Source organism: Ceratotherium simum, chromosome 1 (assembly GCF_057802395.1).
Source record: "Ceratotherium simum simum isolate JZ-2026a chromosome 1, ASM5780239v1, whole genome shotgun sequence".
Classification (NCBI taxonomy): domain Eukaryota; kingdom Metazoa; phylum Chordata; class Mammalia; order Perissodactyla; family Rhinocerotidae; genus Ceratotherium; species Ceratotherium simum.
The window spans coordinates 6,497,558-6,522,609 of record NC_141900.1 but is presented as its reverse complement, the minus strand read 5'-3'; the positions used below and the strand labels follow the sequence as shown (position 1 = coordinate 6,522,609).

The 25,052-nt window shown below is 42.7% G+C and overlaps 1 protein-coding gene across 3 annotated transcripts in view; it reads right to left on the bottom strand.

The window, feature by feature from the left end:
- IKZF1 (IKAROS family zinc finger 1) overlaps positions 1-25,052 on the bottom strand; it is a 96,294-nt gene that overhangs the window by 53,789 nt on the left and 17,453 nt on the right. For all 3 annotated transcript variants that reach the window (XM_014793656.2, XM_087432074.1, XM_004438355.3), the window contains exon 3: positions 20,003-20,122. In XM_014793656.2, coding sequence (XP_014649142.1) covers positions 20,003-20,122 — 120 coding nt within the window. The remainder of the gene's footprint in view (positions 1-20,002; positions 20,123-25,052) is intronic.

Genomic DNA, 25,052 nt, shown 5'->3' with positions numbered 1-25,052 from the left:
CCTCCCAGGATCTCCTCAGCCCACGCAGAAACTAAAGCCGCCATCTCACTTCCTTTGCCCTCAGTTTTGTTCCCCATACCTGCTCCTTTCTCCCATCAATCTCTAAAAATTCTACCCATTTTTGAAGGGTTAGAGTATATGTCATGTCTTCTAAAAACCTATACACTTTTCATCAAAACTGATTTTGCTCCTTGCCTATGTTGTGGGTTTTTATACCTCCACTGCAGCATTTTGTATATTCAGCCTCCTTAGGGAGGCTCGGGTGTGCCTTACTCATCCTCCTTACTCCTCATTAAATGCCCAACAAATACTGCATGAATGAAGCCAGACGGGACAGAAGATATCATGATCGAATTTCCTTGCCAGTTTCTTAATGCCATTTAGAATACAACACCAGTATTTTTCAATATGCCATTCAGCTTGTTCTTTGGATGGTACCAAAAATCATAAACACACAAGTTTAAAAAATGGTAACAACTAAGAATCAAAAGAACACAAGATTTAGAATCAGAAAACTTGGGTTCATATAGGTTGTATGATTTGAAGATTAGTTAATTAATCTTATTAATTTTGTAACCAACCATATAGCCAAGAAGGAGGCCTGAGGACTCTAAGTACCAACTGCTATTCTAGGTGGTGCTAGGGTCTGGGCATGGTCTGGGAACCTTTGTCATCTGTAAAACAGAGAGAGCAATGCCTACCTATCACCACGACCAGGGCACTCTATTTCCTTTCAATTGACTGTCAGTTATGTAAGAGTAGAAGCTCTTGGCATCTTTAGCGCATAATTCCACTGCATTTTATTACATGAATGGGTACTATTGTTACATAAAATAATAATTCACTAATTGAAATTGTTATGTACGGACTATCTCAAGTTCTGTTTGGTTTACTTTTTTCCAGGTCTATCTTCAGAAGAGTTGCCTGCGTTTGACCACATCTGCATAGTGGTTCCATTTGTTTATTCCTGAAACAAAATGGCGGCTGGGCTCATTTTTCAAGCAGGCAGAGCCTCTGTAGTTGCTATGAATGACGTCCATGGTTTCAAAACCACAGCATTCTTGTTCTGATCTTGGTGCCATAGTAATGAGGAAGCAGCACCTTACAGAGGTGTTTTACCTCAAAGAACGTGCCAAAAATAACTGTTTCTCACTGTACGTATCCCACTCTTATATTTTTTGAGGTGAGAATTTTGCTAACAGCCAATTTGTGGGGCATCTCACGAAATCACTTATCAGTAATCTTTCCTCTTTTTCTTTCTTGTCCAGGACTCAAATGCTCTTTCCATGGATTCTGAAAAGTCAGACATGTCATTTCCAATGGCAGCAATTGAAGACTTCAAAGAATTTATTTTTCTGACAAACTCAAAAAACGAATTTCTTTCCCTATTTAACAATTCAGAAGTTATGGCCAGCTGATGGGAAATCAATTGATATGTCTCTCTGAAATGGGAACTCTCTTGGAAATGCCCCTGGCATATCATATAAAAATCTTGGGATTTTCTTTATTCTTTCTAAATAAAGAAAAGAACATACCTCATACTTCGATTACAGTAAAACATCTCTCCCTCCCTCTAGGTTCCCCGTTTCTCTGTGGATCTGGGAATGTGAGCTTTCCTGACTCAAGGAGTTGGCAAAGTGGGAAAGGGAATCCATTCTCAAGAGCAACACGATATCGTCTGACAAACCTTGACGACACACAAGCCATCGCGAAGAGCACCATCCACACACCCATCATTGTCAAGCGCACTTTCTACTTGTTTCCCTTTCACTTAGACTTTCTAAGAAATCTTTCCAATATCTACGGCATACCACCTGCCCTTGCAGGATTCACGAAATTATGTGACACGACACGAGGCATTTAACCCGAGCTCTGGAAATTCTGGATTGAAGGAACAGACTGATTTGTTTAAAGATAACATTTCCATTTACAAAAGTAAAACTTAAACTCAACTAAACACCTGACAGACACAGCACTTGCAGGTCTAGAGTCACCTGGAACAGAGAAGCACAGCGGAGCGTTCCAGCGGGAATGGCGGCAGTCTTTCTCTTTTGCTTTGATGCATGGTGTGAATTTTGATCCTTTTAAGGAACTTGCAAAAACTAGTTTTCAATGGTTTAAAAAGTGTGACTGTGACTGTAGGCCTGGTTCACTGACAAACTACCATGAACTGCTCCCTTTTACAGGCGGCTGTACTGACAGCGAGGCCAAGAATCCTGGAGGAGTCAGGGATCAGACAGAGTGGAGTCCTTAGCAGCCCACATATGCTAATTTAATCTTTTAAAAAAACACACAGATTATGTGAATGTTAAAAAAAAAAAAAAAAAGTTTTCAGCTGGGCACCTCACGAAGTTGCCGTGGAAATAAGCATTCCAGGGGAAAGAATTCTCTTATTCACCACTGTCCCTGCACCTGGCACAAGGAAAAAGATCTTCCCAGGCCGAAGTGAAACACACTTCATCAAACAAGACGACGATAAGTGCCAGATCCTACTCTGAGACCCAAATATCAAAGGCACAGATGCGGGATGAGGGAGATATGTCTTAACAGCTGTTCCCGAGAAATTGACGCATGAATTTTGAGTTGACACTTAACATGGGTTGTGGCTGCACAAATCTGACACTGGGTGTGTGCACGTGCTGCATAAGGAGGTGTCCAGCGTCCAGAGCAAGGAGGGCTCGTTCTTACTGGGCTCTCTGCCCTTCAGAACTAGAACATTAGATAAAGTTCAACAGCACGTAAAAAAATGTTTAACATCCATGCTTTTATAAACTAACAGAGGTGAGTCCCATGGGATTACAACATTAGTTTTCGCTGCTGTGTACCATCACACCCTGAGGGAGAAAGTCGATTTGGCCGAAGGCGGGCCCATGAGAGGCGGGGATCTGGCTTTCTCCTTCACGTGCGTTCCCTCCAAGGCCAGTGACATCCTTCAGGTGCTGTGCTGTAGGAAGGACTAGGGCACCTTGAACAATGCCCAGGGAGAGTGAGAACTGTGGGAAGCCGCAAAGCAAAAGCATTATCCTGTTTATTCTGTTGTACTCTGCGGGGGAGGGGGTAACCAGTAAACATTAGCCAGGAGAAGGGAATGTTTGGAGGGCCTAGAATAGCTGTCTCCAATGATTTGAAGGGCTCACACACTTAAGAGAAAGCGTTGATATTGCAGATGGCTGCAGGGATGGCTCCCGATAGAAGCAGATTTAGTTCAAGGCTTTTCTAATACTCAGTGTCTCTCGAAACCTAGAGCAGCCTGTCTCATGAGGTGTCCAAGCAGGCTGGCCCCTCGCCTATCTAGGAGGCTAAAGGGTTTATGCACTGGGGCTCAGGATCGCTCAGCAGCTCCCAGCTGGAATGCTTTGTGGCAGTGGGAATGCCTCTGCACAGCAGCAACTAGTTAGTTCGTGACTAAACGAACTGCGTGCACGGCTGGGTCTGTGTGGGTGGGGGAAGGTGTCAGCATTAGAAGCTTTCCTAAATTTTCCTTGTTTCCTTCACATATAGACAGAAGCCAGGATTTACCTTTTCACCAAGGGGATGGGCATACTGCAGTCAGTGCATCCAATAAAAACAGCCATGAACTTCAATGCATCAAGCTAAATATTTTAATTAAAATCAGCAGATATTCAAAACCAGGCAGCATTGTCTGTGAGGCAAGAAAGTTTATTCTATATTTTATTTCTATATTTTCTCTTTTTACTATTTTTCTCTCTTTGCTCAGCTGCATCTTTCCTCTCTCCCACCAGAAAGTAAACTCTGAGCCCCTGACGCTTATCTTTCTTGGTCACCTCCGTGCCTAGCAGGGCGCCTGGGACAAAGTAGGTACTTAATGAGCACTTGTCTCATTAATCGATCCTCCAAAGCCAGCTCAATCCCCGCCTCCAGCTTGTTCCCTCGTATTCTGGAACGCTGACACCACTCAACACCTGTGCTAGTCATTTAGCTCCAAACCTGCAGCGAGTGTGGGACAAGGGTTCCCTGCGGCCAGAGGCAGTTTAGTGAACTCCGTGAGGGAACCAGTTCTTATACAGCTGCCATTCCCACAACATCTAGTCTAGTAGCCTGGAATGGATTCAGTGATTGCACTTTGAAGACAATATGGTTTGAGTAACATTTCAAAAAGCATTCAGATTTCTTTTCAGTTTTCAAGACTGAATAAGACAAAAAAAATTCATAATATATACCTATGAACATTTTAATAAGATGGTAATTCAATGTAGGGCACACTAATAATTTCTGAGATCCCAGGATGCTGTTTATTTGGATGATTTGTCCCCTTAAGGGTTGGAAGAAGACCAGAGGAGGTGACTATCACAGACTCTAGACTGCAAAGCCAATTCTAATTATACAGCAAAACTGGAAATATTCATTTTCCTTATTTGTTTCCATCTATTTTTTATTTAAATTTTTAGATGACACATTTTGTTTTCCCCCTCAACTGTATAAGCATAGCTCCCTACCCTTCTTAATTTAATTATTTTCATCTGGTGGTTCAAATGTTGATTCTGGACTTTCTACTCCCTCTTGAGACGATTTTCTATTTCTATAGCCAGTCTCACGAGGAGAACCACAAAGAGCATTTTCACAACACACTGAATTAGTATCCTGTAAGTCAAGATGTTCATTACGTTTCTGCTTTTCCTCACGTTGTGTCATGTAATGGAGAAGGGCTTCCTGCCTGCAAGGAGCCTGCAGTCTAGCTGTGCTCAACGGACAGGTACAAAATATCTGGGGCACCCTGCCGTAGCTCACATCCAACTGCTAGGTGTGTGTATCACAGGTTTCAGTCTCTTTACGCTGTTTTTGCACTTTTAGTGCTGATACATAGGAGTGTAAGAATTGTAGATGTGCTCACATGAACTTAGGTAAATAATCTGGAAGCTACAGGATACATTTCTTAGAGCACAAAGAATGTAAAGGTGAGATTCGGACAACTGGCCATTACGGGTTGGTGATGTGTAAAGAGAAGGAACTTATAAATGCTGCCAAATGACTTCATCAAGGACTCATTGGAAGGGACAAAGAAATGAACACAGCGGTCGGCAAAGAATGTGGCCTGTCTATCCATCATGAAGAAATGCATGCAGTAAACACACGGCAAAATGTTTATCCTTTCCAACCCAATTAGGCAAATTAATGCATTTCTTAAATACCACTTTACACAGTACGCATTTAGGAGAAATGCACACTCTCATTCAGTGTATTCTGCAGATGAAGACAGCGGAGCTCCGAGGGAGGTCTGCCCCACATCATGGTTGTAGTACGGCAGAGAGCCACACTTAAACCCAAAACTTCTGCGTCAAAATCTTCTACAAGCTGGACTCATCTTCCACAGGTGTATTTTTAGGGTGAATTTAGAAGTCAGTCCAGAAAACAATTCTCACTACTTTACAATGAAGCCTTGTTTTTGAACAAATAGCATTCCCCAGGTTAATTCAACACTTTACGTAAAAGTCTAGGTTCCAAATGGACTTTTGGCTATTTCTAAAAGAAAACAAAAACCAAGCTTCAAATATTCAAAAGTATGTGGTTGGGGCTCTGCAAGGAGCCATAGTGGGGAGTTGCAGAGTAAGTGTGAGTGTCCATTTGGACCCCCAAGGACAAGTCCTGGGCACACATGCTCAGGTGCAGTGGTCCTGAAACCCAGTCCTGCTACATAGCATCACACTGCACACACATTCAGCTAAGGAAGGTGTGCTCTTCACAGCTACAGACAGCAACCTTTTCACCACAGTGGCTTTTGTCCTGGTACAACTCTTTTGTACGAAGAAGTAGTTCTTGTTGTCAACAAATCCTGAACTAGGTAATCCCTGTCTAATTCATTTAACAAGCAGCAAAAAGTAAGAGCGTGACCTTGAGGCTTGTGTGGCTCTGACTCTTCCCATCACTGCTATCTGTACCGCTCCTTCAGGTTACCTGTAGCACAGGTGTGCAGTACCTGATGGTACTGGGGCAGCCTTGTCTTTATGCCTCCAAAAATGGCTTATTTCTGGGCAAAAGGCTTCAGTTACTGGTCCTTGGACCCAAGTTAATCTTGATGAAACTGTAGTTAAGATCAATATTAAAAAAAAAGGAAGGAAGAAACACATGCGGGGAAGGAAGGAAGGAAGGAATGAAAGAAAGAAAAAGAGAGAAAGGGAGGAAGGGAGGGAGGGAGGGAGGAAGGAAGGAAGGAAGGATGGAAGGAAGGAAGGAAGGAAGGAAAAGCGAGAGAGAGACTGAGAAACAAAGAAAGAAGAAGAGAGAAACAGAAAAAAACAAAGAAAGAAAGAAAGGGAGGGAGGGAGAGAGGAAGGAAGGAAGGAAGACAGACAGACAGGAGTAAAGGAAGAAAAAAGATCAAAAGACAATAACGGCACAATCAAAGCCACAATGCTGAATCTGTGACTTGGATCATGGTGTGCTCAGGAATATAGCAGCCACAGAAGCACATGCTGTCTCCTGAAATGCAAGACGAGCACCAGTTAGTAAGCACGCGGCATCCCTCAGACAGGAAGGCTGGGGTCTGGGTTGCACACAGCTAAGCTGGGTCGAGTGCCAGGGTGCCTCATGCATGGGCTACTACAGGCTATCAGGACTTGGAGGCTTGTGCTTTCAGGCTGCAGAACAGGTAGCTTGCTGCTTCCTTTTCCCCTGAAAAAAAAAAAAAAAAAGCCTTTCCTTCACCACCTCTGCTCCATTGCTTCATCAGGTTGCAGCAGCATCTTTTAGGAAGTTATCAAAAAGCTTCATTCTCCACAATTTTTGCAAACAATTTCACATATGTGATGGTGCCCATCTTTGAAGCTCGATTCTCCTAGTGCCTGTCCTCAATGGCGTCCTCGTGGAATGTGCTTTATGTCTATAAAGCAGTTGTCTTCTTTCAAAAAATTCAAAGGGATTTCCCAACCCCCCAAAATTACCATAGAGAGTGCATGAGAAGAACGTGACTAGATGAAAACTAAAACTAAAAATAATATATTTCTGTATTTAATTCAGCTACTACACCTTGGAAAACTAATTTGTTTTACACGTTTATATTTTGCTTTATTCTCATTACTTTGTACTTAATCAAATGGCTACAAGACCTATAACAGAGCTACACAAAATAAATACAAATGATGTAAAAAGTGAACTGGACCTAGATTTTCTCTAAATCAAATGTGGCCAAATAAAGGAGAACTAAAAAGCAAATTTTCACATTCACTTGTCATGACAATTGAGAAAATGTTTTGAAGAGAACACTGATTTAAAAACTACTTTGAAAGAGAGCTGATAAATGACTAGTTTTTAGATAAATTCCAGAAAGGATTAATCTAAAATGTTTTTCAATAATATAGTGACATACTCTTCTACAGAACTCTACATCTGCCCCTCTAACAGGTAGCCCCCAGCCACAGGTAGCTTCCGAGCACTTGAAACACGGCCAGTCCGAATTGGGATGTGCTGTAAGCATAAAATACACACTGGATTTCAAAGACTCAGTACGAAAAAAGAATAAAATAGTCACGAACAATTGTTTACATTGAGTGCACGTTTAAATAGTAGTATTTCGGGTACACTGAGTTAAATAAAATATATTAAAATTAATTCTACCTGTGCCATTTTTCTTTTCTAATGTGGCTTCTAAAAAATTGAGAATTACTTATGCAGGTCTCATTATATTTTCATTGTAGTTCCCCATTCACAGTACTACCCTAGCACATTTGATTCCCATATTTCGCAAATATGTTCCAGAAATGCTGGTATCGTTCATCTATGAAACCTCTGTCCCTCAACCAGGACTGTTCATGGCTGCTGTGTCTCATAGGGCAGAAGGCCAGGGCTGCCCGCCTAGGACCTGACTGGAAAGACTCCACACCTAACACTTAGAGAGTGTGCATGCGAGCAGTGTGTAGACGCAGAGCAGGCTGGTTTTAAGGGTAAGTTTTTAGGATATACTCCATCAGTAATAAAAAATAGTTCTTGAAATAAGAAAACCAAATGAATGAACAAATACAAACCCTTAACAGAATTTTTAACATCTACAGCTACGAAGTCCAATATAAAAATCAGTATTGAGACCATAGATTAGTAATAATAGTACTATTTTTAAATTGTGAGTAAATGTAGTATTTATAACGGCAAAATAACTCTTACCTTCTCAAGACTAAAACCACTTCACTTAAAACCACAGGATTCTCTACTGAACACGAATTTCACCAAAGACTGCCTCAACTGTAATGCTAAGATTAAATAAGTAGTAGCCACACCGGATAATACTTAATTGTCCTTATTTAACATTATGGTGGGAGCAGAAGCCAACAGACATGCTCTGGGGGCACTGGCGGAGTCATATTTTTACTGTTATCGTGTTCAACTGGAGAGTGTAGCAATATTGCGAAAATGGTAAAATTCTGCCTGACTCCAGGAATGATAATAATAATCATATAGCTGCCTGCAGGGCTGTAATAATAGTTCTCTTCTCATTTCAGCAGGATTTCGCCTCTAACGTGACAGTCCTTCATTCTGAAAAAGAGAATGGCTGCATTTGCCACGAGCCTGGTAACTGCAGCCAGGACCCTGGGTTGGGTGGGAGGCCTTCCATCCATCACACCCCACCCGGTGGGGAAAGACACCGGACGTTCAGGGCTTCGCCGGAATCATGCCCGGGTGATTTCAGTGGAAATTGACAGCCTGCAGCCACATCCCCTGTAGGGGAAGTACTCTCCTGGCAGGCAGCCTTGCAAAGACACACCCAAGACCTGCCACTCAAAGATCCCTGCAGCTTAACTCCCTCCTGAAAGTAGGGCAGGCAACGGCCCTTCAGTGAGTGAATCCAGTGCAGCAAGTGTCAGATGCCTTGAAGGAGGAACATGGGAGAGCCTCTCCAGCCCTTCAACAGTCGAGTTAGCTTTTGGTAGTTCCCCCAGCCACTCGCATACTGCTAAGCCCTTGCTGAGAAAGTGTCCTAATGAAGCCACTGCATACACAGGGACAACTGAAGAAGTTACCTCCTAATTTGTACACACATCTCAGGGTTGTATTTAATCCAAGGAACTCAACAAAAAATTATTTTGAGAAGATCAAGTTCAATCCCATGTTTTGAAGGATATTGTGAGGCTAATGCTTTCCCGGAAATATCATGGTAACTTAGTAACCTATTAACGTAATGCAGACAAGTCTCGCTTTGCATTTTAAAGTTCTTCTAATAATAATAACAATATCTCATAAAACACAGAATCTTTTTCTAATCATAACCCCAGCAACAAAACTAACACGCTAGAGAAGGCTTCTATTTACTAATACAGCGTCTAGTTGGTCCGACATTTCCAGTGTTTGATATCGACAACAGAGTCATTGGGAATCAACTCTTTTGTTGGACAACCTATCTTTACCCTTACTGCCCACGGTATTCCCAACAGGCTCACTCTTCCACAACACCCCTTCCATAAAACATGCATACCCACACCCACACCCACACTGCTATCCACAAAATAATTCCTGTGTTCAAATTTCATTGTAGCTGTCAAGACATTAAACTTTTATTTAAGCAAGTGATGTGCAGGTAAACCAGCTTTCAAAAAAAAAAAAAAAAAAAAAAGCCCTAATTTGTAGCATTGACCGAATTCTGTAGTGTATACTCTTCCAACTGTGGTTGGCTTCAAGCTGCCAACAGCTGAACCAGAGCCCGGCAGCTCTTCCGAATCTTTAACGGTTGGCCGATCCCTGCTGGCTTCAGCCCACCATCAACTCAAACACACTTTTCTGAGTTCCCTATAAGTCTCTGTTATCTTCCAAATCCTAACAGGCAAAGAGTTTAAAATTTTGAGCAGATCTGCGGTAATGTGGGAACTCCAGTTCCTGCTAAGACCTTGAAGAACCTGGGCTTATCTGGCGGGTACAGTGGCCCGGCCTCAACCAGGCGTCCAAGCTGTGGAAGCCAGCAACGCGGCTTCCTGGGGCGGCCGGCTCCGCCAGGCAAGTGTTTTCATCTAATTGAACTGGTTCTGTGGAAACTTCACAGGGCAATGGGTAGCGCTCCGCTCTGCTTCAACCTTTCTACTTTTGCATAAAAGGAGGGGAAGCTTTTTTTTTTCTGGGTTATATTTACACTTCCCAAATCAGAAAATGTCCTAACCAGATAGGAGGACAGGTGGCGACCACAGCTCAAAACCTTTTTTTTTTTCCATTTCTTTCTGAAACCCCATGTAGAAGGAAAGTTAACGAAATGTCGGTTGGTTGTTTTACGCACCGAGCTAACTATTCTTTCAACACAGATGGAACAAAGCAGAAAATAAAATTGGGACCAAAAACCTAGAACAGGAAATACTGTTTATCTATCCACTCTGACAGATACAAATCTATCTTTATTTCCCTTAGTAAACCAATTAGGTTCAGCGTGATCTTGAATTTAAGTTGTCAGAATAAAATGAAGATAAGATGAACACTGGTTTCAGTTTGGAAAAATAAACAACTTTTCAAAGTTAAATGCACCTTTGGAGACATGAAGTAAAAACTGGAAGCATGGTTGGAAATGCCAGAATTGGAGTTTTTCAAACTTTTCTGGCCCAGTTTTTCTACAGGTATTCCTTTTCTTTTTAATTCATATGGCAGGTTCTGGAACACTACTGACTATATTAAAAAATCTTAAATAATCAGCCACAAATTGCCCTTCTGAATGTGCAAAGCTCTTGTGAGTGGGATGGAATGAACATGTGAGGACGAAGGTGTTCGGGTTACATGGTGGTGCTTCAATGTGGTTCTCAGCCAGGAGATATGTGGAGACACTGGGGGCATCCTGATGACCGGGGCAAGGTGTGACATAGGTGGCTAAACATCCCCCAATGGGAGGGACAGTCTCAGCCAATAAAGGCTTCTTCCCCCAATACCAATTGTGCCCACTGAGAAACAGGGACCTAAAATAATCCACATGATGAACTTTAAATTCAGGTGCAGCCTTAAATTCCTTCCTCTGAACTTGAAGTTGTCTCTACTGTCCTACCAACTCTCCACCTGAGAAAGAAATGCCACCACTCCACTCATTCATTCAGTCGGCATGTGCTGGACACCTACTGGATGCTGGCAACACCCAGGTGCTGGGACACAGCAGCAAGCAAATCCCAGAGCAGCGCCTTCTATGTGAGTGGTGCCAGGTGCCGTGAAGAGAAACACAGCAGGGTAAGGATCCAGAAGATGGCACTGGGATTTTAGATCATGTGGTCAAGGACGGCCCCTCTGTGTGGGCCTTCTGAATGGAGACTGAATGCAAGGAGGGACAGGGCCATGAGGACACCCGGGGGACACATTCAGGCCCTAACGTAGCCAAGGCAGAGCCCCAAACCCAGCTCCTGGATGGCTAATCCTGCCTCCCCTGGAACTCCACTTGGGCTGTTATATTTTAATCCTTTCTCTCCACCAGCTCCTTCCTATAGGCCTTCAAATACACTTGAGTACTCTCCTCTTACAAAGATCAAATTGAAAATGCTCCAGATTACACCCCCCTCAACCTGCTTCCTTCTCTCCTTCCCGTCATCCCTAATGTCTCTATTACCCCCACTTTGTTGCCTTCCAAGCATTCTGCCCACTCACATCACCTTCTACACTGTGACTTGGGCCTCCACCGCTACGGAGGTAGTCTTGGGAAATTCATCGCTGATCTCCCGAAGGCCCCATTCCCCAGCACCATCTCACTTCCCCTTTCACTCTTCTTGCCTTCGTTAAAATCTCTTTTCTGGTGGCTTTTACGCCATATTTATTTCTGGAAATTTTACCTGAATCAAACAACTCATTCTCTGCCTCCTTCCTTGCTTTCTCGTCTAGACAATTATGAAAATTTATTTCGCAAGGCCCTCGGTGGTCTGCTGTCCCTCCTGGTGATATCACCACACAGCTAGAACTAGCTCTCTGCACCTCCTACGCGTACTGCCTTCCAGACAGCTCCTTGGCTACCAACTGTGAACGGATTTCAAGTTACCCCCAACTCCTTGTATATTTCCCATTTTATTCAATCACCAAGGTGGAAGCTGCAGCCACTGAACTCACGTGCCCACAGTGACTAAGTGGACTAATGCTATGGCCACTACAGGGAACATCTCCATGCCCTGCCTCCTCTCCCACCACGCCCTCTGGGATCAGCACAGTCGCCAGAGTGATCTTTCCAGCACACAGATCTGAAAGGGTCATTCCCCAGGTGAAACATTTTGAGGGATCCCCTCCGAACACCACTCCTCACTCCCAGAGCAAGCTGCCCTTTCGTATCTCTGTCCTTCTGCCCACCCTCTTCCCGTCCACCCACCCACCACTCTTCTCAAGTCAAAATGTGACTCACCCTTCCTGTCCCTGCTCAAGCCTCAACTCTAAATCTTTCCCAATCCTTCTCTCCCCAGCCCAGCTAGGAACAATTCTGCCTTTTCTATATTCTTGAAAAAAAACTTCACTAAGTTCCTGCGAGTGAGTTCTGCTGTGCGTTACTGTTATTTGGCCATTAGTCTCGAAGCTTTAGCTGCTAAGGTTTTACAGGCAGCGACTGAATCAGTCCGGCACAGTGAAGGGCTTGGTCGATATTACTGCTGTTGAATGGAATTTCCTAACGGCCTAAGAGTCGGAGAAACTCAAGCTTGGACACAGCACTAAGCCAGCATAAATGGTATCTGCACAAATTCTAAAGCGAACTCAGAAGGGGAGGCGAGGGAAGGGTGGGGGACTTCAGCGGTGGCTCTGCTTTGGGCCATACGTTGAAAACTTCCAAACGTTGTGGTCATCAGCCTCCAAGTACAAGCAGGCAAGGACATACCGGCCTGTATATGACAGAAGAGAACACAGCAGTGCGACAGTCCCTCGTCCCCATGCACATCCTCCCGATGGGTGTGCCTTCACCAGTGGTGGCAAAATGACGCCTCTGCCCTCCAGTCCAGGCCGGCCTCTTCCTCGTGTCCCAGTCTCAGCAGCTGGTAAGGACCTGACGCTTGCTCAGACTCTAAGGCTCTGCCACAGTGACCAGGCGCTGCTTCCTCTGTATGCCTTATTTCTTAGGAATTTTAGGTTTTTTGTTAGGTCTGTGTATCAGGGCTTCTCCCTGAAGTCCCCTGCTAGGAGATGCCCTGGGCACATGTGCATCCAGTCTCCAGAGCCACAGAATATCTTACAGCCAGCACACCAGATGGAGATGATGATAACACCCATAGCAGCTGCCATGGGTGACTGTCCACCTTGTGACCCACCCGGTTGGTGCTTTCCATATATCACAGCGATGGGCAAGGTGACTCCCCTGGCTGCACAGGGATGGAAACAGCATGAAGCAACCTGCCAGGGCCAGCAAGTGAGGGAACAGCAGAGCCAGGGACCAAATATCCCTACAGCCCTATCCCAGGCACAGAGATATTCCTCCAAGCAACCAACTATGGTCTCTTGTCAACTACCACACAGGACACACATACACACGGACCATCACACATACACCACACACACCACACACATACAGACCACACACATATATACTCATACCATCCATGCCACAGATACACACACACTACACATACCACAGACACACCACACATACACACACACATAAACACACCGCACATAATACACACAGACACATACACCACATATAGTATACACAGACACACCACACATGTACCACATACCATACACACTGCACACATACATACACACACACACACACACACATACCAGTTTCAGTTTTCTCCAAGGAATATTCTTAAACCTGTGCTGTTTGGTCCCATCTGTCTATTCCAATACCTGGTACAAGATGGTACCTGATGCAGCACACAATCACTTATTTTAATTTTAATGGACCAACACCTCGTGATGTTCTGCAAAGATCATGATTTCCAAATGTTTTGCAGTGATCTACAAAGTAGATGTAATAAAAAAACTTAACATTTACTTTTAAATGGGATACAACGAAGTTTTGAAGAGCCTCTCTCTTCAAAACCTGAAAGACTTAAAGGATAGGCAAAATAATTTTTTAATGTTATGTCTTATGTTTGGAAATTCAGGAAAATAAGAGTCTTTCCAACTGGAATCATCTTGATTTGGATACATCATGGTGACAATATCTGCTCTCTTCACGAGGCATTCCAAGATAGAGACAGTGAATATAAGATGAAGAATACAGAATTTTCAAAATATGCCCCATCACAACCATTGCACACTACTTCAGCTATGAAGAGGAGAAAGGAACTGAAATGCAGAGGTGAACAAGAATCCAAATGATATGCTTTTAGTTATTCCACAAAGGAAAATAAAAAACCGAAAACCAACACACCCACCCACCTAAGTTCAGCAGCTTTCTGCTTTGAGACTTCTTTCACAGAGCCCATCCCATCTGAACAGGCTTGAGCTCAGCTGCAGCTAATGCTCAGATGCTGCTAGATAATATTTCTCCCTAGCTAAAATGGGGTTTATCGGTTCAGAAGAGATGCATTGCACAGATAAAAACGACTTCCTCTAACTGCTGAGTAGATAAGCGGGCTAAGCATCCGTCCTCAGAAGCTGGCTGCCCAATCTCCAATTAGACCACAGCCCACCGCTTTCTCTTTCCAGCATCCCTCCCCTCCCAGCCTTCGGAGAAGCACTGCAGCCACTCGCCCATCTCTCAGGACTCTCCGGGTATTCCGCCTAAAACTTTAAAATGAAGGTGAGATTTGGCACCGGAATAACCAATTAAAAATATGTGAATCCTCTCACAACTCCCTCAGTCCTCGAACTCAAGACTGACTAAAGCAATTTTTACTTTGAGTGAATGGATCAAAAAAGAAAATTTATGCTTTTACACACTTAATCTTTTCCCTGGATTCGAGGGGAAAAAATCCAGATTTTTTCAACTTTTTTTTCCTTCCATTTTTGCCAAGGTGAATCAAACCCTGGTCAAACTACTCAAAGGGAAGGACCCAAGGTGTGCTAATTCAGCTTTGAGAACACTACCTCACGAGCGCAGAGCCGTGGGCTCTAAACACCACACTGCAAGGTGCGACCTACAGTAAATAAGTCCTAACATAAACTACGGATGAAACAATGGTTACCACTTCCTCCCAACTCTGGGAGGAGGGCATGTAAGTGAGCAGAGGCAAAAGCAGCATGTTCTAGGACGTACCAGGCATGTAGAAATACACGTTATTACCCCATATTCAAACTCACGCAACCCGCACATTTGCCTCTGCATAGAGTAACTACTGCATAAAAGGTCATCCCGACTATCCGTTCACGGAGCCAAGCCATTTGCTGAGCCTTGTTCAACCCCACATCAGTCTCCAGTCTCTTTGCCCTTCCCTGATTCAACTGCTCTCTGTGCCTGTGTACATCATCTTGCCAGTTCAGTCCTACAGCATTACTGTGCCCCTGGGTCTTCCCCTTCATTCTACTCCAAATACTGAGTGTGCTGGTCATCTTTCCCAGGGGTAGCCGTCTCTAATCTTTCTTCTCTATATCTGGTTCCTCCCTCTCTCCTCTGCTCCAGCCCACCAAGCCTCCTTCCCTGCCAGCCATCCCCATTCACAGGGGAGGGGGCCTCCTCCTTCACTCACAGCCTGTCTTGTGTCTGGAACCAGCCAACCCACAGCCTCAGTCCCTCCTCTCATCTTGTCCTCTCAGAGTGGGAGATGTACCTCCGGGCGGCGAGCTCAGTGACAGCATTCCAGAGCTCCAGGATCCCTCCTCAATTTTAGGACATGGAAACATGGAATACAAGCGAAGGGAGGGCAGAGCAGTAATGAGGCAAGAATTCAGGCTACAAAGAAGGAAGAAATCTAAGGATTATTGAATAAAGGAAGACAATAACTAAGTTTTTAGGTTTTTTTTTTTTAATAATACAAAATGCCTATCTGCTCTTTAGATGCCAATTCCAACACAATTCCTACAGGAGACACTTTTAAGAGCCCCTGGTCCACAGCTGGCAGAAGAAATCTCGACCCGTTTTCCACTGCTCTAGTATGCATGCCACGGCTGACTGAGTGAATTTGGGGTTGCCTTAAGAGGTCACTGAGCACATCCTCTGCTGTAAGCTGTTTCATACACAACCACTTCAGAGAGGTGAGATTTCTCTTATTTTTAAAGAGACCACTTCAGAGGAACCAGCTATCATCTCATTAAATAGACTGTTCTGATGACAAAATCCCTCATAGTCAGGAAGTCCTCTTTTGCATCTAACTTAAATTCTTCAAGCTGCACTTCAAATCCTTGCTTCCTCTTATTCAGACCTAGAAGGAACTGGAGCCAAATAAGGGTTATAGCCTGGACTCGACCTTATTTCTCTGACATCTGTTTTCCCATATATTTTTTTTTTAAATCCAGGAGACCATATTTCTACACAGTCCTGTAGGTGTTCCTTCAACACTGGGTGAAGCAAAGAGGTGTGAAGTTATTACTTTTCTCATCTGGGAACAACCCAATCATCAGTATAAACACCGCCTCCCCCATCTTAGGGGGTTGATTTCTATCACTTCCCACCAATCTTTTCATTACGATGGTCTGTTCTCCTGGTTGAGATTAGATTTGTCAAACTGGTAATGACGGCTCATGGCTTTTCAAAGGCATTCCTCCCTCCTCCTAAAACGGATAGCCCAGCGCTCTACTATTACCAAATATCTTCCTGCCTTTTCCCAGCTTCTGGCCTCCCACCATTCTTCCTTGATATTTCAACAGTAGCAGCGAGCACCCTGGACTCTAACTTGGGTCTGGTGGTGGCCAGCACCTTAGTCTCTCCCTTGGTTTTGCCCTGTTCTAACTAGTTCCTCCCTTCTCTTCTTGGCTCTATTTCAGTCTGCCTAGTCCTTGGATCAATTCCTTTTAATTAATAAGTCCCTCTTCCATCCTTGGTGCTACAAATGTTGCTATTCTCTTCCCCTCTCTCAAGCGAAGCTACAGCAACTTCCCTTACCCTTCTCATAAATCTTTAAAAGCTCTGCTTTGCACAAATTGCATCCTTTTTCTGCCTTTTACTGTCCTTTTTACTTTATGTCTGTGTTATTCTGTCTTCAGCAAAGCATGTTTACGTTTTTCATTCAACCCTCAAAGCCATTCTGTGAGACGTGCTTGGTTACTTCTGCCACTTGAAAACGAGGAAACTGAGCCTCAGAGAAGGAAAAGCCTGCTGAGAGGCAGGCAGCTAGGGGAGGGGCTTGGACGTGGCCCTTCCATCTCTAAGATGTGTCTTCTGTGCCCCACAGGGCCTCTCCGCCCCTTCTGCGCCTCCTGCCCCATATCCATCAGCAGCACTTCCTCTTCCTGCTTCACCACTCTGCAGGGAGGGGCTTCTTCTCGTTTCCTGTTGACGCTCCTCTGCTCTTCTGGCTTCTTCCCGTGGAGCTGATGAAATACGGCTTCAAATGTATTTCCTTTTCCTTCAATCTACTGAGTCTCTTGTCTTTTTATATTGTCTCCTAATGCTGTCTGCATAATTACTTTGTATATTGCTACATGTAACAAGTTACTTTAACAAGCAACCCATCACCACATACTAATTCCCTTCAGAAATCGTAAAGGATGGTTTCTAAAACTTTGTTGCCATGAGGAGTAGTCGATTTCCTTGATGCCTCTTCCCACTGTTTGTTCTCTTGGGATTCTGTCGCTCACCAACTTTTCTCCTCACACCTCTCCCCTCTCATCTGTGCTTTGGCATTCCCCGGAGTGAGCCATTGCTCCTTTGGATCCAGCCCCCCAGGAGGGCGTTTACTCTCTGAAACAGCGTTTCAGCACCCACTTCAGACGGCTTTCCCTGCCTGTCCATATGGCTACGTCAACAGCTATTTACAAACTGAGCAAAGAGGTTTTTCAGGTGTTTTAAATTTTACAACTCTGAAATTCAGTTTTGATAAACTTTATCCTGAAAGGAGAAGTAGAATGAATCGTGTCACACATGAAAACAAGAGGACACTGGGAGGAGACTACAGGAAACCACAGAGCAGCCCTGGCTCCCCAGCCACACCTGCATGGGGCGCCTGCTAGGACCTAGAGCTCAAATCTCAACCAAGAGAATGCAGTCTGGGAACCAGTCAGAAGTGCCTGCCAAGGGCTTGATGACCTTACCAGAGGAAAATCACCAACAATTTGAAGTTCATAAGGGGCGATATATTTAGAAGATTGTGAAGGCGTTTATAACAATGGTTTATTTACCTATACCAAGTGAACTGTGCACTGTTCTCTACTCTCCAGGAATCAGCCTGACTTTCAGTTCTCTAAAGGATGCCCATGGCGACTATGGCTCACAGGCTGCAGGGCAGCTGTGGGGATTTCAGGGAGAGCTCCCCGGTTTCTCCGTAATGTCCCCAAGTGTCCTAACTCTGATGTCTGGGCTCTCGGTTCATTGAAATGGTTAGTGGATATGTTTCTGTACAATTTCTTCTGCTCTTGGTCCCTGAGCCCCTCTTTCTGTGTCCTGGGTAAATTATGAGCATCTATTCATTAATATGCAAAGTGCAGAGAACAGTACCCATCTCACTGGTTGCTTCAGGGACTAAAGAAATGAGACAATGCATGGTCGCCCCAACATTAGCCATTCATATGCCACCTCTGCAAATCTTTATCATATACATGCACCATCACTGGCCTAATGTTTTTATTTAAATTTAACTTTTTAATTTATGTAAATGTGTTTTTAAAAGAACCTTTGTAGCAGTACGGTGTATGATAAACCAGTATAACTTGCAATAAACAGAAGACAATCTTGAAAGTAAATGCATCAATTACAGTACAGTATGCTCTTCTGTGTCTCAGCTTTGGGAAACCCTGAAATGATGTGTGCAGAAGAGAGCGGAAGATCCACAAATGCTTCTTTTCCCATCCGCTCTCCCACAGATAGTAGGCATATTCTAATAGGGAGAAAGAATTCACAAATTTGTTTTCTTGGTTCATCTACATCAAATGGCTTTAGCCACTATCCTTGTCTGTTTGTACAATTAATTGTATAGCTAAATTTAAGCAAAAGAACCATTATATCAAAAATCTACTTGGCTCCTAAGACACACGTAAACATATACAATATGTTTCTTAGTTATTACATCAGGATGTCCTATAGAAAGACAGCTGTGTGATTTTCATAACCCTGAGAGCTTCACATATGTTGCCCTCTTTGCCTGCAGGAGCTTATGCAGCTGATCTACATGTGATCCATTCTACCTCATTTTGACCTGTGTACCCTTCATGCCATTCTTTTGTGCAAATAAGTGGCTCTCAATATCATGGTTTTTTCTTTAAAAAGAACAAGAAAATAGGTATTCCAAGGAACTGTTGACTTATTATCTCATGAGAACATGGTATAATGGAGTAAAAACTAGTCTTTGAGTCAGAAGTTGAGTCTAATTCTGAACTCTGCTATTTGACGTTGGTTAATTCACTGAACATCTCTGGCCCTCTGTTTTCTTATAATAAACAGGGTGGGTTAGGTTTCCTAAAGATGAACTGTAGCATATGTAAGTTAATCAGGGGAGAGATTGATGATACTTCCATACTCACCTCTTCATGGAAAAGGTATGTAAATATATGCTAACTGAGATCATCTAGATTACTTTTAACATTTAGAAATTTCTATCAAATTTTCTATTTTCAGTTAAATTTGACATTTAAGAAATAGAGATGAAAGGGATGACATAAAATGGCCATATTTGGCTCCTTCTAATCCAAAGCTCTAAAAATAAACAGTCCTATTGCCATAATACATAAAATGTATAATTTTCACTATCCACAATCCATAAAATTGGATATTCCTGAAGCACACTGAGGACAGAGGACAATGCTAGTAACATGCCCCCCATGGCAGGGGTACTTCTCAACTCTGCCATTTTGCTCTGCACGTGGGTCTCACGGCCAAGTTGAGCTGTGAGTGTCTAGCCTCCTTCATACAAGAGGGCCCCATCCTGCTCAGCTTTATTCTGTATTTCCTTAACGCGGTGGCTGAGGGGACACAACAGATAAAATGACTCATGTCCTCTAATCACCGTCTCTGGAAGAATACAAAGGGAAAAGGTTTTATAGGAATAGAGCATGCAACAGCCTGCTAACAGGATGCCGGGATGACCCAACTCACCCACTCCTCTCTCACTCTTGGAGTTCTGCTGGCCTCCAGACGTGGTGGAAAGGTCTTCAGGGACAGGCATGGGTTCATCACCATCATCTGGAGTGTCACTTACTGGAGGGCTTTCCTTTCCTGAGGAGACAAGTAGGAGCTTGAGTTTCTGGGGGCATGGTCACCATGGATGGACCAGCAGGGAGGCCCCAAGTGCCTGGGCCTCACCTTTGCTTGGCTTGAGAGGACAGCATGAGGAGGCAGTTACTGGATTGAGCTAATGCTTCTCTGCGGGGATTAAAATCTACTTTCCTTTTTATAAAATAATCCCATTACCACACCAAAAAATGAGAGAACATAGATGTGCAAAACGAAAAAAGATCAAAATCCCCTTGAGATTATCACTAGTAAAATGATGGTGTATGCGTGGGTGTGTGAATGTGTACACACACATATATATATTTGTATATCATAGATAACATATGGTGATATATTTTCTTTATCAAAATAAACTAGTTTTTAGATATTCTCATGAATGCTTTTCCATGCCAGTGACCATACTTTCACAACTTTATTTACAATGTCTGTGGGTAATACTCCATTGCATGGGTATACTAGGATTTATTTAAATCCTTTTTCCACTTTTAAACTTACATTGTTTTCAATCTTTTTTATTATTAAACAACACTGTAGTGAACATCCTAATAGTCAGTTTTTGCACATGTTCTTAATAATCACCATAGTATAAATCTCCAGAAGTTTTATGCCTAGGTCAAAAGGCATCTACATTTTTAAGGCTCTTCATGTGTTATGCCAAAATTTTCGCCTATAAAGTTGTTCCAGCTTACCCTCCTATAAGCCTGCTTCCCCACACTTTCATATTAGTTTGTTTTAAGGTCATCAGACTGGGCCCTCTGCTCAGAACTACACATTCTGGGTCTGTTCACTTTCTTTTCAAGGCTCAGGGAATATTTTGGTGGCTGCCTAACTTGATTCAACTTGCTGGGGACAGGAAGCTTGGAAGGAGAATGAACAGGGACCCCCACGCCTCCCAGGAGCATGATTCCCTCCTCACATGCACAGCGAGTCTGCCAACATGAATTCTTATCTTTGAAATATAAAAACAAAATATAATCCACACAACTACAAAAGTTGCTTATACTTCACAAAGTAGGATCTACCAAACGAAATACAGTTCTACAGGATGCCTATATCTATTTTGACTAAATTAGAATTAAGTTTCTCCAGAGGGTCCAGCAATAGGGAAGTCACTCCCCCTCCCAGGAATCCAACACTGGGAAGCCATAACTGGTAGAAAATGCTCTTTTTCCTTTGAAACTGAAACCCCTGTATCTTCTAACCTTCTAGATGTAACTTGAAATTGAGTTAGGGGACGACATAAACCACACGCAAGAAACAGCTGGTGAGGTCCTAAATTGATGCAAATAAGCCTTCAGAGCGGCTGCGGAAGACCAGCTGGGATTAAGATCCTAAAGGGAGGTTAACAGAAAATCGGCAGGCTGGGACTGCATGTTTGTTGGCGGGGCTGGAAATTTATCTTCCAGCTTAGTGGTAATTACCACAATTGGCATATTTTCGGAAAGAATATCATTGGGTATATTTGGATAGTCAACGCAAGATGAAGAGTTAAAGATGGGGCAGGATTATAAGAATTTCCCGAGGAAAAACAAAAGGCCAGAGAGAAATTGACTGAAGTGCTCATGTTACACTAAAGCCTTGTAAATGTACGTTACACCAGGAATATTTTCATTGCCCTAAGTAGAAGACTTTAAAAGTAACAACAGCTAAATGTCTCCCCGTTGTTAGTTTTCTCCTGTTGCATAAATGGGGAAAATCTCTGAATAGGAGAATGCAGGGAGTCTATGAACCACTGACAACTCTTTTTTTCTCATGACTGCCTAGAATGATGGTTTTCAAACTTCAAGGACTTCAGGGAGATGGTCAGAGGAGTCTTTTTTTTTTCTTTTTTTTGTAAGAATAATCTTACACAGAACTTCAACAGATAAAACCAGTCTTCTGTGTAAAGTGGGGACACTGCAGGGTGGAGAGGCTAGAAGATCAGAGACCCAGCCCCCAGTCTTCTCGAAGACCCCCTGAAGAACCTCCACAGAATTGACAGCAGAGACCCTTGGCCTAACAAACTGATCCAGTGATGAAATGTGCATAGAGTGTGGCCGTGTGCACGCATGTCTTGGGGATTAACCAGCTGTCATTATTATGGGGTGGGAGGTTGAGAAATTAAACTTTATGAACATATTTTCTTATTATGATCTCCCTGTGATAACTTTGGAGTACTCCATGATGGTGTGGGACCAATTTAGACATCAGGGCACACTGAAACCAAGGGAGGATCACAAAGAATCAGGACTTATCTGATGAGGGAATACCATCTCTCTGCTCAGTTCATGCTAAAATACACCCAAATAACTCCTGATTACTTTTTTAAAATTTAACTGACCTGTTTATTAGGGAACAAGACCAACTACAAATTGTTGAGGATGCCTATAATAATAGACATGCTTCTTCAGAATTCTATCAGTGTGGTCTGGCTCCTGACTTGAACTAAGTGCCACCTCTCTAGTGTCCCTCGTCTTGTATCTCAGTACTTTTATTGTTTTCTACCTAGGGGAGAAAAAGGAATGATGAAAACAGTAGGGATCACGATTCTAAAATGTCGTGGGTCAGACTGATCAACAGGAGCTCCTTATGCGGAAGAAACACACGGGGAGAAGAGAATAAAAAATCAGCCTTGGCATGTGCAGTGGCATCTAGTAGAAAGTCGAACTAGAAGAGAGAGAGTTAGATATATATTCATGTGCCCTCCAAGAGCTCTGCTTTAATTCAACCTTTCCTCGCCTTCACTCAGTGATAGTTTTTAAGAGGTCATCTGATTTGCCTAAAAGCCCCCAACGTTGGAGCAGTGGCTGCTGAGACATTAATTGCTCACATGAGCCTTGTACTCAGTGACCCCTGGATTCTTCCAGCGCTGGAGATATTTCCATGATGAACATTTACCACTTCGTGAAAACCTTCATGTTAGGCAAAAATATTTTTATGTGTTGATTTTAAACAAATTTGCCCAGTTAACCATTTAAAATGCAAAACTATAGAAAGATTATAAAAGATAAAAAAAAATAAAATTAGTAAATCAACACACCCCAAATATTAACACACTGTGACTAGAAGTCAGTTGACCTGGGATATAGTTCTGCTTTGACCAATTATAAGACTGACAGAAATGAGGAATAAGTTGCCTCTGTAAGACTCTTTCCTCAATGGTAAAATGAGGCTAAAAACCATGATTTTGGTCTAGCTCACAGGATTGTTGTGAAGATAAAATAACAATAATGTGTGTGAATGCTAATATGCTAAATAAGCTCATGAGATTACTTTGTAAACTGTAACACACTGTCGAAACATATGGGATGTGTAGCACTAAGTGTCCATATTTTCCGTAAATTCATGTACCACGACAAGCAACACACAGAAATGCAGACAGCCAGAAATCCAGTATTTAAAAAGAACAATTTGGGAGGTGCAATACATTTTCACTTTTTTAGAAAAGTGAAAGAAACTTCTTACCAATTTACATTTCATTTACCTACTGCCTATGTTTCAAATAAAGCATTACCTATGAGAAGTTTTTTGGGCAAATTAGATGAGAAAATTGTACAATTAGCTTATCAACAGAAAGTAAATAATTTCTCAGGTAGATTATAATTCACCCAGCAAACTTCTGTGATTCCTTATCTTCCTAAAGCATGAGTTTTTATTATACACAATTACCCAGGTGAACATAATTCATGGGGGTAAATAAAAACTCAGAATATAGAATCTCAGCTCTATAGAACGGTGGAGAAGCTTGCATCCAGGGTCCAAATTGGGCTCGCATCCCAGTGCCATGTCTGGATCCCTATGGGACTTCTGGTCAGTTACTGAAATTCTCTGAGTCTCAGCTCCCTGCAAATTGAGGATGGTACGTGTATCTTCTTCATTGGGTGCTTGTAAAGTTGAAATGAGAAAAATTCTTAGGGCAATGTTTGGTAAATATAAAGCATTTAATCAATGTGATTTACTATGATTAACTAGAGAGAAAATATTTCCATTGATACGTCAATATAGATGAGCTTCATTTCCCTAAGCAGATTATGCATGTCTACAGTGCATATTTCTTGTTTCCATGTTCCCACAAATATTATAAATACCATTAAGAAAACATCCAATGTAGCTTTCGGGTCTGAGGATCCTTAAAGGTCAACTGGCTCAAGTCTCTCATTTTGCAGATGACATTACAGTGGCCCAGGAGGCATAGAAAACTATCTCAGGTCCCACAGCTGGGGGCAGAGATGGGAGGCTGATATAGGTCTCTCAACTCCCATATCCCTCTCTCTTCCCACAGGCTGACTCTTCCTTTGGCAACCTAAACAAAAAATAACACACATGCGTGAAAAGTATTTTGGAAAGACTGCCAAAGAAGGAGAGAAAGAAAAAAAAACCTTACCAAAAGAATGAATGAGATGTGCCCAAAAGGAAAGAACAGCTTTCAATACTATTGTCCAAAACCAGTGGATGCAAGTCAGTAAAATTTACTGAGTGTCTGCTACCCTAAAGACACTATTCACCAGGGCTCAGTCGACATTTAGGATAAATCCCAAGGAAGAAAGAACCAGGTGGTTTGCAAAAAAAAGGGACGATATTGGGTATTTCTCTGTTTTTCAAGTGAATATTTCACATCTATCAGGTTGACCCCTATGAAATTGCTGATACTGGAACATTCTTTACATATGAAAGTGGCAATTTCAGAGGGTTCAACTTAGAAAAATCTATTTTTTTCTTTCCTGTGGACAGCACTGAACAATTTTATGGGAAAAGAGGATGATTTAGTAGCATATTCCTCAGATTTCATATCAAGAATGTCAACTCCTGTTTGGCTAAACGTACATCCTTATTCCATAACTAACTGCCACTTCCCTCAATCTTAGAAATGAAAAGGAAAAAGGGATGTGATTAGGTGTTAACTGGAGAAGCAACAGGAAGTAGAAAAGCATTC